Source organism: Pongo pygmaeus, chromosome 18 (assembly GCF_028885625.2).
Source record: "Pongo pygmaeus isolate AG05252 chromosome 18, NHGRI_mPonPyg2-v2.0_pri, whole genome shotgun sequence".
Lineage (NCBI taxonomy): Eukaryota > Metazoa > Chordata > Mammalia > Primates > Hominidae > Pongo > Pongo pygmaeus.
The window spans coordinates 23,000,374-23,013,006 of record NC_072391.2 but is presented as its reverse complement, the minus strand read 5'-3'; the positions used below and the strand labels follow the sequence as shown (position 1 = coordinate 23,013,006).

At 42.3% G+C, this 12,633-nt stretch overlaps 1 protein-coding gene across 1 annotated transcript in view; it reads left to right on the top strand.

Annotated features, from left to right (window-relative positions):
* The window catches only part of DNAH3 (dynein axonemal heavy chain 3), a 211,951-nt gene that overhangs the window by 105,195 nt on the left and 94,123 nt on the right, over positions 1 to 12,633 (top strand). Inside the window, exons 33-37 of the mRNA XM_054453424.2 lie at positions 71 to 162; positions 2,822 to 3,041; positions 3,962 to 4,096; positions 6,725 to 6,836; positions 9,481 to 9,722. Of these exons, the coding sequence (XP_054309399.2) occupies positions 71 to 162; positions 2,822 to 3,041; positions 3,962 to 4,096; positions 6,725 to 6,836; positions 9,481 to 9,722 (801 nt within the window). The remainder of the gene's footprint in view (positions 1 to 70; positions 163 to 2,821; positions 3,042 to 3,961; positions 4,097 to 6,724; positions 6,837 to 9,480; positions 9,723 to 12,633) is intronic.

Genomic DNA, 12,633 nt, shown 5'->3' with positions numbered 1-12,633 from the left:
TTCTGTGGATGTGCCTTCCCTCAGTATTCACTGCACATGTTCCGATTCTGATTTGTTGTTTCTTTTCCAGGCCTTGTTCCGGACAGTGGCCATGATGGTCCCAGATTACGCCCTCATTGGAGAAATCTCCCTCTACTCCATGGGGTTTCTGGACTCCAGAAGGTGTGTTACATGGGTTTTCCAGTGCATTCTAAAGGACTTTAAATAGTGGCTTTTTGCATGGCAGATTCAAGGTGGTTTGCCCATTGGAAGAAAAGAGAGAAGCTTGAGAAACTTGCTTCTGCTTACTGGGTGATCTGAGAGCACATAGCCCTGGCCTTGGTCTTGCCCCATTTCTGACAGGGAAATGGCCCAGATTCCCAGGGCAGGACCCTGCTCTCTCTTTACATACACCTGAGTTCTATTAAAGAAAGTAGCTACTCGTATCTTCCCCACCCCTCACTCTAACACATCCATATCCACATTACTAAATGGCTTAAGGCAACAAATAGTATAAGGCCGGGTGTGGTGGCTCACGTCTGTAATCCCAGCACTTTGGCAGGCAAGGCGGGTGATCATTTAAGGCCAAGAATTTGAGACCAGCCTGGCCAACATGGGGAAACCCTGTCTCTACCAAAAAATTCAAAAATTAGCTGGGCGTGGTGGCGTGCACCTGTAATCCCAGCTACGTGGGAGGCTGAGGGAGGAGAACCACTTGAACCGTTGAACCGTGGAGGCGGAGGCTGCAGTGAGCCAAGATCTCACCACTACACTCCAGCCTCGGCAACAGAGTGAGACCCTGTCTCAAAAAAAAAAAAAAAAAAGCAACACTAGAAAACATATGCAATTATTCCAGAACTGAAGAGGAAAAATTATTAATATAACATTTATTGCCTCCAATTAACTAGGTTATCTCTCATTCAAGTATTGTCCAGTTTTCTAAGACACACAGTTATACACAGATCAGTGTCTTCATGTGTGTACATGTGTACACACATACATATAACACATGCACCAAGAGTTACGAATAATCGTTGCAAAATGGCTTGTATTGATCTATTCCAAATTTTATCATGTCAATTGACTTTCTGTTACAATGAATGTCTTTATGGCCTGGGTGTCTTTGTTTATAATCCAAGGGGCTACAGAAATTCTCAATAGAATGTCACCCTTCCTAGGCCAAGAGGCTGCCTCAGTCATATGACACTTAACTCATTTGTTTTCTATAGAAACCAGGATTGCATTGATTTGCTCACTCAATTCATTTATTTATTTAATTAGCAAATCTTTATTGAGTCACTAACCTTATGCCCAGCCCTGTGCTGGGTGCTGGTGAACAATACAGAGTCTTTGTTTTTAAAGGAAATCAGTTCTGTAAAGAGGATCTCCTTGAGAGAAAAGTGCATAAGTATATTAGTTAGGGTAACGCTGACCCCTGAATCTCAATGGCTTACCATAACAAAGTTTATTTTTCACTCGCTGAAAATCCAAAATGAGTCTACGGCCATACCACACTGAATGCAGCCAATCTCGTCTGAAAATCCAAAGTGGGTGCTTGTGATCAAGGGCACTTCTTCCCCAAGGGATGGTTATTTATAGTTCATGGTTACTTATAGTTACCATGGTTACCCAGGTTACTTATAGTTCATGGCTACAGCCCATGAATGGCACAAAGGCTCTCACGGAGGAGGTCTTCGTGGGCCTGCCCTGCAAGTGACATACGTCAGTCACTATCATTCACATTGCACTGGCTGAAACTCAGTAGCATGTGGCCTCCCTTAACTGCATGGCAGGCTGGGAAATGTGGTCCACTCATGTGTCCAGGAAGAATAAGAAACCCAATTCAAAATTTAATATACTTGGCACACAACACATGTACACTTATGTGCACTGCAGTAAGTGTGTGCATTAAGTATGCAGTGCACGTAAGCATCTGTGTGTTGTGGGCTGAGTATATTACATTTTGCATTGGGCTTCTTAAATTTAAAAAGTAAAATGGACATTGAAAAAATTAGAATGCGACAGAAATGAAAAAGTGAGTAACCTTACCCTTAGTAACCCATAGTTCCACTTTCCAGGGATTAATAGCACTAATAGTTTGATGTATTCTTCCCTAACTTGTGTGTGTGTATGTGTGTGTGCATACATTCATATATACATACAGAGGTATAAAACATACAATTTCTTCCTGGTATGGTGGCTCACACCTGTAATCCCCTCACTTTGGGAGGCTGAGGTGGGCGGATCACTTGAGGTCAGGAGTTCGACACCAGCCTCACCATACAATTTCTTTTATTTTAGTTTAATTTTTATTTTTGTAAAGACGGAGTCTCACTCTGTCACTCAGGCTGGAGTGTAGTGATGCAATCACAGCTCAGTGCAGCCTTGAACTCCTGGGCTCAAGAGGTCCTCCCACCCTTAGCCTTCCGAGTAGCTGGGATGACAGGTGCCATGCTACCATGCCCAGCTCATTTTTAAATTTTTCTGTAGAGACAGAGCCTCGCTATTTGCTCAAGCTGGCCTTGGACTCCTGGCCTCAAGCAATCCTCCTGCCTCAGCCTCCCAAAGTGCTGGGATCACAGGCATGAGCCACTGCACCTGGCCAAAAACATATCATTTCATATACCATACATGTTATACACATATGTGCACTTGCTTTTTTTCATGCTTCCATACCTCATTATGGTAACTCTATTAAAAGACCCTTAAAGGATAGGGCTTCTCCATCAAGTCCGTGGGCAAGCCTGGTTGCTGACGGGGCAACGACAAGGATATTGGGAATGTCTGCTGGGCAGGACGTGGTCCTCTCTGGGTGTCCGCATACATGCCTTTGCCCTTCTAGTCTCGCCCAGAAGATCGTTGCGACCTACCGCCTGTGCTCGGAACAACTGTCCTCTCAGCATCACTATGACTACGGCATGCGCGCTGTCAAGTCTGTGCTTACTGCCGCAGGAAACCTGAAGCTCAAGTATCCAGAGGAGAATGAAAGTGTCCTGCTGCTCCGGGCATTGCTTGATGTCAACCTGGCCAAGTTCTTAGCGCAGGATGTCCCTCTGTTTCAGGTATGTAGCGGTTCAGGACCTTGGCTGAGGACCAAGGCTCAATGTTGGAAGACGAAATGTTGTGTTTGGTGCCTTCCCCATGTCCTCTTCCATCTCCTGACATCTTCCATTCTTTGGCCAGCATCTCTGCCACTTGACACCCTCCCTGCAAATGTTAAATAATAAGACTGATAGATAGCAAACATCTCTGCCTGATTTTTAATAAAAATGGTTTCACTGATAGGATAATATTTGCTCTTGGGTATACATATGTGTTTTTATCCAATTTAATTAGTTTCCTTTTGTAATTAATTTAATCTTACTTGCCAGGCTCTGAGCTTCGTAAAGACAGAAGTCATGACTATCTTGTTCATTCCTAGTACAATGACTGGAAGATAATCCAGACTTATTAAATATTTGCTGACTTTTAAAATTATTTGGGGGAGAAATTACAGTTTTTTTGTTTTGTTTTGTTTTTTGAGACGGAGTTTTGTTCTGTTGCTCAGGCTGGAGTGCAATGGCATGATCTCGACTCATTGCAACCTCTGCCTCCTGAGTTCAAGTGATTCTCCTGCCTCAGCCTCCTGAATAGCTGGGATTACAGGCACGCACCACCACGCCCAGCTAATTTTTGTATTTTTAGTAGAGATGGGTTTTCACTATGTTGGCCAGGCTGGTCTCGAACTCCTGAACTCAGGTGATCCACCCACCTTGGTCACCCAAAGTGCTGAGATTACAAGGATGAGCCACCGTGCCTGGCCAGAAATTGTTTTATAAACAGTGTTTTCATTTGTAATTTTAGACAAGTTTTGGTGCAAGAAAAATGAGATCTGGAATTTCTCAAAGATCTCTGTTGTTGATACATCTCATTTTAGGAAAATGTTGAGGTCACATATCTGATACTTTATCCTTTCCACTTTCTTTTAAATTCTTTTTAACAGGGAATTATATCCGATTTATTTCCTGGAGTTGTTCTTCCAAAGCCAGACTATGAAGTTTTTCTGAAAGTGCTGAATGATAACATCAAAAAGATGAAACTCCAGCCAGTACCTTGGTTTATAGGGAAAATTATCCAGGTTGGTTCCTTATCCCATATAAATGTGCCTGTTTTACTGTTTGCTGAAGTTAGCAAACAGTTAAGACTTATAGGAGATTGGAACTGAAGTGACAGCAATCAGAGGTGCCTGTGTAGAAATGCAAGTAAAACATTAGCTGGGCATAATGGCCCATGCCTGTAGTCCCAGCTACTTGGGAGGCTGAGGTGGGAGGATCACTTGGGCCCAGGAGTTTGAGGCTGCAGTGGGCTATGATCATGCCACTACATTCCAGCCTGGGTGACAGAGTAAGACCCTGACTCTTAAAAAAAAGAAGAAAGAAATGGAGGTAAAACAAACAACCAATACCAAAAAACCCACTTACTTACTCCATCAGTTTTTCTGTTTGTTTGTTTGTTTTTGAGATGCAGTCTTGCTCTGTTGCCCAGGCTGGAGTGCAGTGGTGCAATCTCGGCTCACTGCAACCTCCGCCTCCCAGGTTCCAGTGATTCTCCTGCCTCAGCCTCCTGGGTAGCTGAGATTACAGGTGCATGCCACCACCCCCAGCTAATTTTTGTACTTTTTGTAGGGATGGTGTTTCACCATGTTGCCCAGACTGGTCTCAAACTGCTGACCTCAGGTGATCCGCCCACCTCAGCCTCCCAAATCCCATCAGTTTTTTGCTGTGAGATGTTAGGCAAATTAGTTCACCTCTTTTATGCTCAGTCATCTGTAAAATGGAGTAATTTTGAGAGAAGAGGTGTGTAAAGTGCTACACATAGTACCTGATACTATATCATTATCAACTCCACCATCTCCGTCATCATCATCAGCACCATTGGCATCATCATTTCCCAAAGTCACAATGTGAGTTACAAGTGAAGTTAGGACCCAGGTCTCCAGATTCTGAGATCACACTGCCTTGTGGTAAAAATAATCATTTTTTCCCTACTGTATTAGCAAGTGAGCTAGTTTTTGACACAACTCATTTAACCCAATTTTGAACCCCAATTTATGATTGAGATTTTGCAGAAGGACCATTCTTTAGCCAAGAGCTTTAATTTTCAATATTTTATTACGAAAAATTTTAAACATGCAGAAAAATGGAACGAAACATACACAGAACACTCATGTACTCACCACCCCGATTTTACAATTAATATTTTATACTATTTGCTTTATTTTTTATCCATCCGTCCATCCATCCATCCATCCATCTTACTTTTTGATATATTTCAAAGTAATTTGCAGACCTACAGATGAACTTTCATGTAGCTTAGTACCAATTTACAAAAACAAGGCAATATTTTCAAAAACAAGGGTTCTGGAGCTACCTGCCCTTTTACATATTGATGTCTCAATGTGAGGAAGAATGTGAGAGGCTATTGAATCATTAATGTTTTCCTCTCTTATTCCTTTGTTTTTTATTTTAGACAGAGTCTCCCTCCATTACCCTGGCTGGAGTGCAGTGACATGATCTCAGCTCACTGCAACCTCCACCTCCCAGGCTCAAGCGATTCTGCTGCCTCAGCCTCTCAAGTAGCTGGAATTACAGGCATGTGCCACTATGCCCGGCTAATTTTTGTATTTTTAGTAGACATGGGGTTTCACCATGTTGGCCAGGCTGGTCTCAAACTCCTGACCTCAAATGATCCCCCCACCTTGACCTCCCAAAGTGCTGGGATTACGGGCGTGAGCTACCGAGCCCAGCCTTCCTCTCTTATTTCTGATGCACAGTCAAGCTTTCAAACCATCTGAATGTCAACCCTACTTAATGGTTAGGGATTTTGTATTGTTCTCTGCTCTGTAACTTTCAAACAGTAGCTTTCAAACCTACCTGAATGTCAACCCTACTTAATGGTTAGGGATTTGTTTGTTTTGTTCTCTGCTCCGTCTACAGCACTCAGAACAGTGTCTGGCACATAGTAGATGCTCAAAAAATATTTGCTGAATTACATGTGTTCCTTTCTCTACCACTCCCATTGTCGCTACCTTCATTTAGACGCTTCTTATTGCTCACCTTCAAGGTGAAAAATAATAAGAACTTATCTTTAAAATAAAAAGCTGCTTGTGTTCCCTTTCTCTGAGGGAGTCACAGTCTAAAGGAGCAAATTTTTTTAAACCATGAAATTCACATAAATGCAAAAGACCAAAGCAGTCAGATCTCAAGAAAGAAAGTTTCCAGGAGAAACACAATTTGCTAAAATGACTGCCATTTTCTTTTTCTCTTTAAAAGTAAATGGCAATAGTGTCATGAAAATATTAGAGGCATTAAAGTCGAATAGCCCTGTCTGCAAATTCTGGCTCCATCACTGATGAACTTGGGCAAGTATTTAACCTCTCTTGGGCTCAGTCTTACCCTTTGTAAAAGGTGGTCAATGATATCGGAGTAGATTAAATAATTTGAGTTATCAGTTGATTCTTAACACATAGACAGGTACAGAGCAAATGGTAGTTCCCATCCCTTAAATAATCTGAGACACACACATATATTTATTCATCTGAAAGATATGTGAACAATAGACCACGAAAAGAACCGTAGTTCTCCAGAGGTAAAAGCAACTGTGAGAATCCTCTTCTGACCCCTCATTCCTCATTGACTTCTGACTAACTCACAATGGGGGAGCATTGCAATGATTAACTTCTTTTATGAATGATGTCTCCTCCCAGATCTACGAAATGATGCTGGTGAGACATGGCTATATGATTGTGGGAGACCCCATGGGTGGCAAGACCTCTGCTTATAAAGTGTTGGCTGCAGCTCTCGGCGATTTACACGCAGGTAAAGCTCACATCCCTGGCTTCCAGGGAGGACAGAACTCCTCGCTCAGTTGGCTGGCTCCATGGAGATAATGCCAGGCTGCTAGTCTTGTCAGGCCTCGATCGTGACGTCAGAGCTAGAAATAGAACATGGCACACAGATGTCTGCAAGCAGAAAATAAAGGGTTGGGGGTGGGGTGCTTCTATAATAACAAGGGATTTCATGTGCATATCATTAAGGCCTGGAGGAATTTTCTCAAATGCTGAGCAGTGGTTTCTCCAAAGGTCCCCAGTGAAAGAGAAACTCTTGTCATTGGCCTTAAAATTAGTCTAAAAGCAAATCATTGCATGGTTTTGCTCCTTTTCTTCTATTCTTCTCTTCTTTTCCTGTTCCCTTCCCTTTAGTTTTTTCCCTCCCTCCTTCCCTTCTTTTCTTCTTTCCTTCCTTTTAAAGTCAAGGATAGGAGATCCTACTTTTGAATCAGACTCAGACTTGGGCAAATGACTAAACCTGTCTTATCCTCTGTTTTCCCAGCTGTAAAATGGGATTGTTATGAGAATTAAGTAACAGCATGCAGGTAAATAACTGAGCAGAGTGCCTACGCAACAAATGGAAACTATGTTTATTGCCAGAGAAACAGTTGTGGGTTTTTTTCTGCGTGTGTGTCTGTTTGTTTTGTTTTGTTTTTATAAAACACAAACCTATAGTTTCATAAAAGCATTTCCTTTTTGTGCATGCATTGCTTTAAGTTTTTCATTTAAAATTTTTTTTCTAATAACATTTGATGATTGGGTTTTTGAGGTTATGTTTTGGGGGTTATCCTAGCCTTAATAACTAATTTGGGCATCTCAAATTTAAATACAAATTTTGAGGCAGGGTACGGGGGCTCACACCTGTATTCCCGGCACTTTAAGGGGCCAAGGCGGGCGGATCACTTCAGCTCAGGAGTTTGTGGCTGCAGTGAGCTATGATTGCCCACTGCACTGCAATTGCAGCCTGGGCGAGTGAGACCCAGTCTCAAAATAAAATAATAGAATATAATAAAATATACAATATTTTTAGCATTTTAATATACCTTAAGAAACTGAGTGAAGAAAAAGGAGGCTACCACTGTGTTTGCCTCAGGATGCTGCAGAGTAGTTCTTTTTTATTTATTTAATTATTTTTAATGTTTTTTAGAGATAGTGCAGTGGCACAGTCTTGGCTCACTGCAACCTCTGCCTCCTGGGCTCAAGCAATCCTCCTATCTCAGGCTCCCGGGTAGCTGGGATCATAGGCATGCGCCACCATGCCCGCCTAATTTTTGTATTTTTTGTAGAGATGGGGTTTTGCCATGTTGCACAGGCTGGTCTCGAACTCCTGAGCTCAAGCAATCCTCCTACCTCAGCCTCCCAAAGTGCTGAGATTACAGGCATGAACCACCACACCTGGCCCAGAAGTGGTTCTTTATTTAGTTCATGGCTCGAGCACTTCAACTTTTCCCTACTTTGAAGGATTCCATAAAAGCGTTGTGATTTTTTTTTTGTTATTAAATACATACACTGTGCCATCCATCAGCCTGTACTTTCCAACTGAGTTTTAATACTCCAGTGTGTGTTTCTTGGGAACAAATGACACTCACTGAGCAGTCAAGAAAGATTTTGGGGCCAAACTAGCCCTTCAGAGACAGAAAAGTAACCATCATTTTTCAGAACCCTTTTACCTGTCAGCTGTTTCCCGTTTCCTCATCTCAAATCAAAGCCAAGGTTTTGATCTGTTCTTTTCATTTTTAATTTCTTCCTTCAGCCTGTTTGAGTTTGAAAAGCCAAGGTTCTTAGGGTGGCTGTGAGCGCAGGTACATAGAGGGCTGATGATAGGCGTCACTCTCCCTTCCTGCTTGAGTTCTGTGAGGGCAGTCAGATTTCTTTAGTCCTGGATTTTTTTTTTCGAGACGGAGTCTTACTCTGTCGCCCAGGCTGGAGTGCAGTGGCATGGCCTCAGCTTACTGCAACCTCCACCTCCCAGGTCCAAGTGTTTCTCCTGCCTCAGCTTCCCAAGTGGTGAATGGCTGGGTTTACAGGCACACACCACCACGCCCAGCTAATTTTTGCATTTTTAGTGGAGACAGGGTTTCACCATATTGGCCAGGCTGGTGTCAAACTCCTGGCCTCAAGTGATCCACCTGCCTTGGCCTCCCAAAGTGCTGGGATTACAGGCATGAGCCACTGTGCCCAGCAAGTAGTCCTGGATCTGACTGGCACATTTGCCCTGTTTGAAAAGAGGATTGGAAGAAAGTATGGTGAGAAACCAAAGGCTATAATAACCCAATAATGTAAGGCATTGCCTATCCGGATGTCTCAGTCTTTTTTTTTTTTTTTTTTTTTTTTTGAGAGAGGGCTTCATTCTGTTGCTCAGGCTGAAGTGCAGTGGCACAATCATAGCTCCCAGGTTCAAGTGATCCTCCCATCTTGGCCTCCCTGAGTATTGGGCTTATGGGTGTGAGCTACTACTGCTTCTGGCCCCAGATTCCAATATCCATAAAAACTGAGCACATGTTTTATAAGAAGGACTTCCCTCATATAGCGTATTTATAAAAGTTGATTGGTTGTTGAGATGACATCATCTCTTGTTTAACCTTCTGGTCTCACCAGAGCCTTTATAACTGGTGTTGAACCTTCTTGCCCAGCCAATCAGATGGAGGAGTTTGCTGTGGAGTACAAGATCATCAACCCCAAGGCTATCACGATGGGGCAGCTGTATGGATGCTTTGACCAAGTGAGCCACGAGTGGACGGATGGTGTCCTTGCCAATGCTTTCCGGGAGCAAGCGTCTTCACTCTCTGATGATCGCAAGTGGATTATATTTGATGGGCCAGTGGATGCTGTTTGGATTGAAAATATGAACACTGTTCTGGATGACAATAAAAAGGTAAGTATTGAGCCTGATATGACTTTTCCATGAGTGAGACATAAACTCTTTTATTGAAGTAAGTGATTGATCAAAACTATATAGAGACATACATTTATTATGTATGTATTCTGTATACATTAAGAATAAATGCCCCACAGGAGGATTATAGTAATCAATTCATGAATTATGCTCTGTTTGTACTTGTAGTTGGTAAGCTAAGCATGTTTAGAGACCATGTTGAATAGTGAGCCTTAGTGCTGGCATCTTTGGCCTTTTAGCCCTGCAACTGAGCTGTGTTGTACTGAGCAAGTCACATAACTTCTCTGAATCTCAGTTTTCTCATTTGTAGAAAGGTAGTAATAAAATGAGGTTGTTGATACTTAAATGAGATTGCACATACATAGTACCTGCGGGATATGTTTGGTTACCTGTTGCTGTATAACAAACCACTGTAATACTTAACGGTTTATAATAACTATTTCTTTTTCTCATGATTTTGTGGGCTGGCAATTTTGAAAGGGCTCAGCTGGCCAGTTGGTCTCTCTTTTCATGTCAGTTGGGGCAGCTCAGGCTAGAAAATCCACATTCAAGATGGCATCTTCACTCAATGCCTGGTGGCACAATCATATTTGGCCCCTCTTTCTCTCTCTCTTTTTCTTTCTCTCTAAAAATAATACCTCCTCTTCCACGCCACTTCACATGGCTTGGGCTTTTCACTTGGTGGTGTCTTGGTAGTGGCGCTTCCTATGTGGTAGGTGATTTCCAAGAGTCAGGAAGTGGAAGTTTCCAAGATATTAAGGGCTATGCTTGAAACTGATAAGCATGACTTTCTCTGCATTCTGTTGGTCAAGGAAGTCGTAAGGTCTGACAAGGAAGTGGAAAAATAGACTTCACCTCTTGATGGAGGCAGACAGGTCACATTGCAAAAGTGCATATGGGCTGGGCCCTATAGGCTCACACCTGTAATCCCAACACTGCGAGAGGCTGAGACAGGAGGATTGCTTGAGCCCAGGAGTTCGAGACCAGTTTGAGCAACATAGTGAGCCATCTCTACAAAAAAAAAATTTTTTTTAATTAACTGGGCATGGTGGTGAGTGCGTGTAGTCCCAGCTACTCAGGAGGCTAAGGTGGGAGGATCATTTGAGTCTGGAAGTCATGGCTACTGTGAGCCTTCATTGTGCCACTGTGCTCCAACCTGAGCAACAAACAGAGAAAGACCTTGTTTCAAAAAAAAAAATGGGGGCATATGGGATGGAATTTATATAACTTGCCCAATACAACACAGCTCAATAGTAGAGTCAGGAGTCCAAACTGATGCCAGCACCTTTGGAAAATACAGCAATCTTTGGAAAAACACCACCAATCTTTGGAAAAATAAGTAGAGTACAGTAAGTATAGCACCACAGTATTATGGTGGCTAAAAGAGCTTGGACTCTGGAGCCAGACAGCCTGGGTTCAAATCCTGGCCTTGCCACTTTCCAGCTATGTAACCTCAGACAAGCTATTTAGTCTCTTGATGCCCCAACTTCATCATCTGTAAAGTAGGGACGATAGTGTCTACCTTATACTGTTAGGAAGATTAGATAAGTTACTATTTATACACCTCTTCTGATAGTGCCTGGCGTATAGCAAGTGCTATATAACTGTTTAACATAAAATTTATCATCATTTCAAGGAAGAATTCCTTCACTGGATATACATCATTATCAAATCAAAATATATTTTCTAACTGTGTTTAAATGTCACAAGACTAAGAGTGAGTCATGCTCAACAGCGAAAGGGCTAATTATCCAAATTATACACATCCACTAATTATAGCATGTGCATAATTTTGATTATATAACATTCAAAAATGGAAATGTTTTATTACATGATATGGACTATATTATATAAACTAATTGTACAGATGTATCGGTTGGTCTTGAGATTAGAAGTATCAAGACAGTCATAATAAGTGAATTTCCTAATGGTTTTCTTCTGCTCTGGATGTAAATGAAACTACAGTCACAGGTGTGGGTCTGTTTTAGTTTTCCTGATATTCAGAGATGACGCGGTTGGTGGTGTCAGCCTTATGACAGCTGTGATCTTCCTGGGGATGCAGGCAGTGATCTGTTTCAAGTTGTGATTGATGCAGGCCAAGTAAGGTACAGGGAAGTTTTTAATCACAAATTAGGATGAGCAGAATGAATCAGTGGTATTTCCTCTTCTCCCCTGGGAGATGAGGGCCTCAGGCCTTTTCTTATAACTTAAACATCTTACTGGAATCCATTTTGGTGAGTGGGAAACAGTGTCGTTGACTTAGTATATATTCCAAGGCTTTCCTGTGTAATTGCATTACTTCCTACAGGGTTTTACCTGCTATGCACTAGAAATTCTGATGATTTTTCTTTTTTTTTTTTTCAAGACAAAATCTCCCTCTGTTGTCCAGGATGAAGTGCAGTGGCACGATCTCAGCTCACTGCAACCTCCACCTCCCGCAATTCTCCTGCCTTAGTAGCTGGGATTACAGATGCGTGCCACCATGCCCGGCTACTTTTTTTTTTTTTTTTTTTTTTTTGTATTTTTAGTAGAAATTGGGTTTCACCATGTTGGCCAGGCTGGTCTCCAACTCCTGACCTCAAGTGATCTGCCTTCCTCGGCCTCCCAAAGTGCTGTGCTGGGATCACAGGCCTGAGCCACTGTGCCTGACCTCTTTCATTCTATTCTAAAAAAGATTTATGGGCCAGGCACGGTGGCTTATGCTTGTGATCCTAGCACTTTGGGAGGCAGAGACAGGAGGATTGCTTGAGCCCAGGGGTTTGAGATCAGCTTGGGCAACATGGTGAGTTCCTGTCTCTACAAAAAATTTAAAAATATGTATTATGGAAACATTGATGCAATCTAAAAACAAAAAACAAAAAATAAAAAACTAGCCACGTGTGGAGGTCCA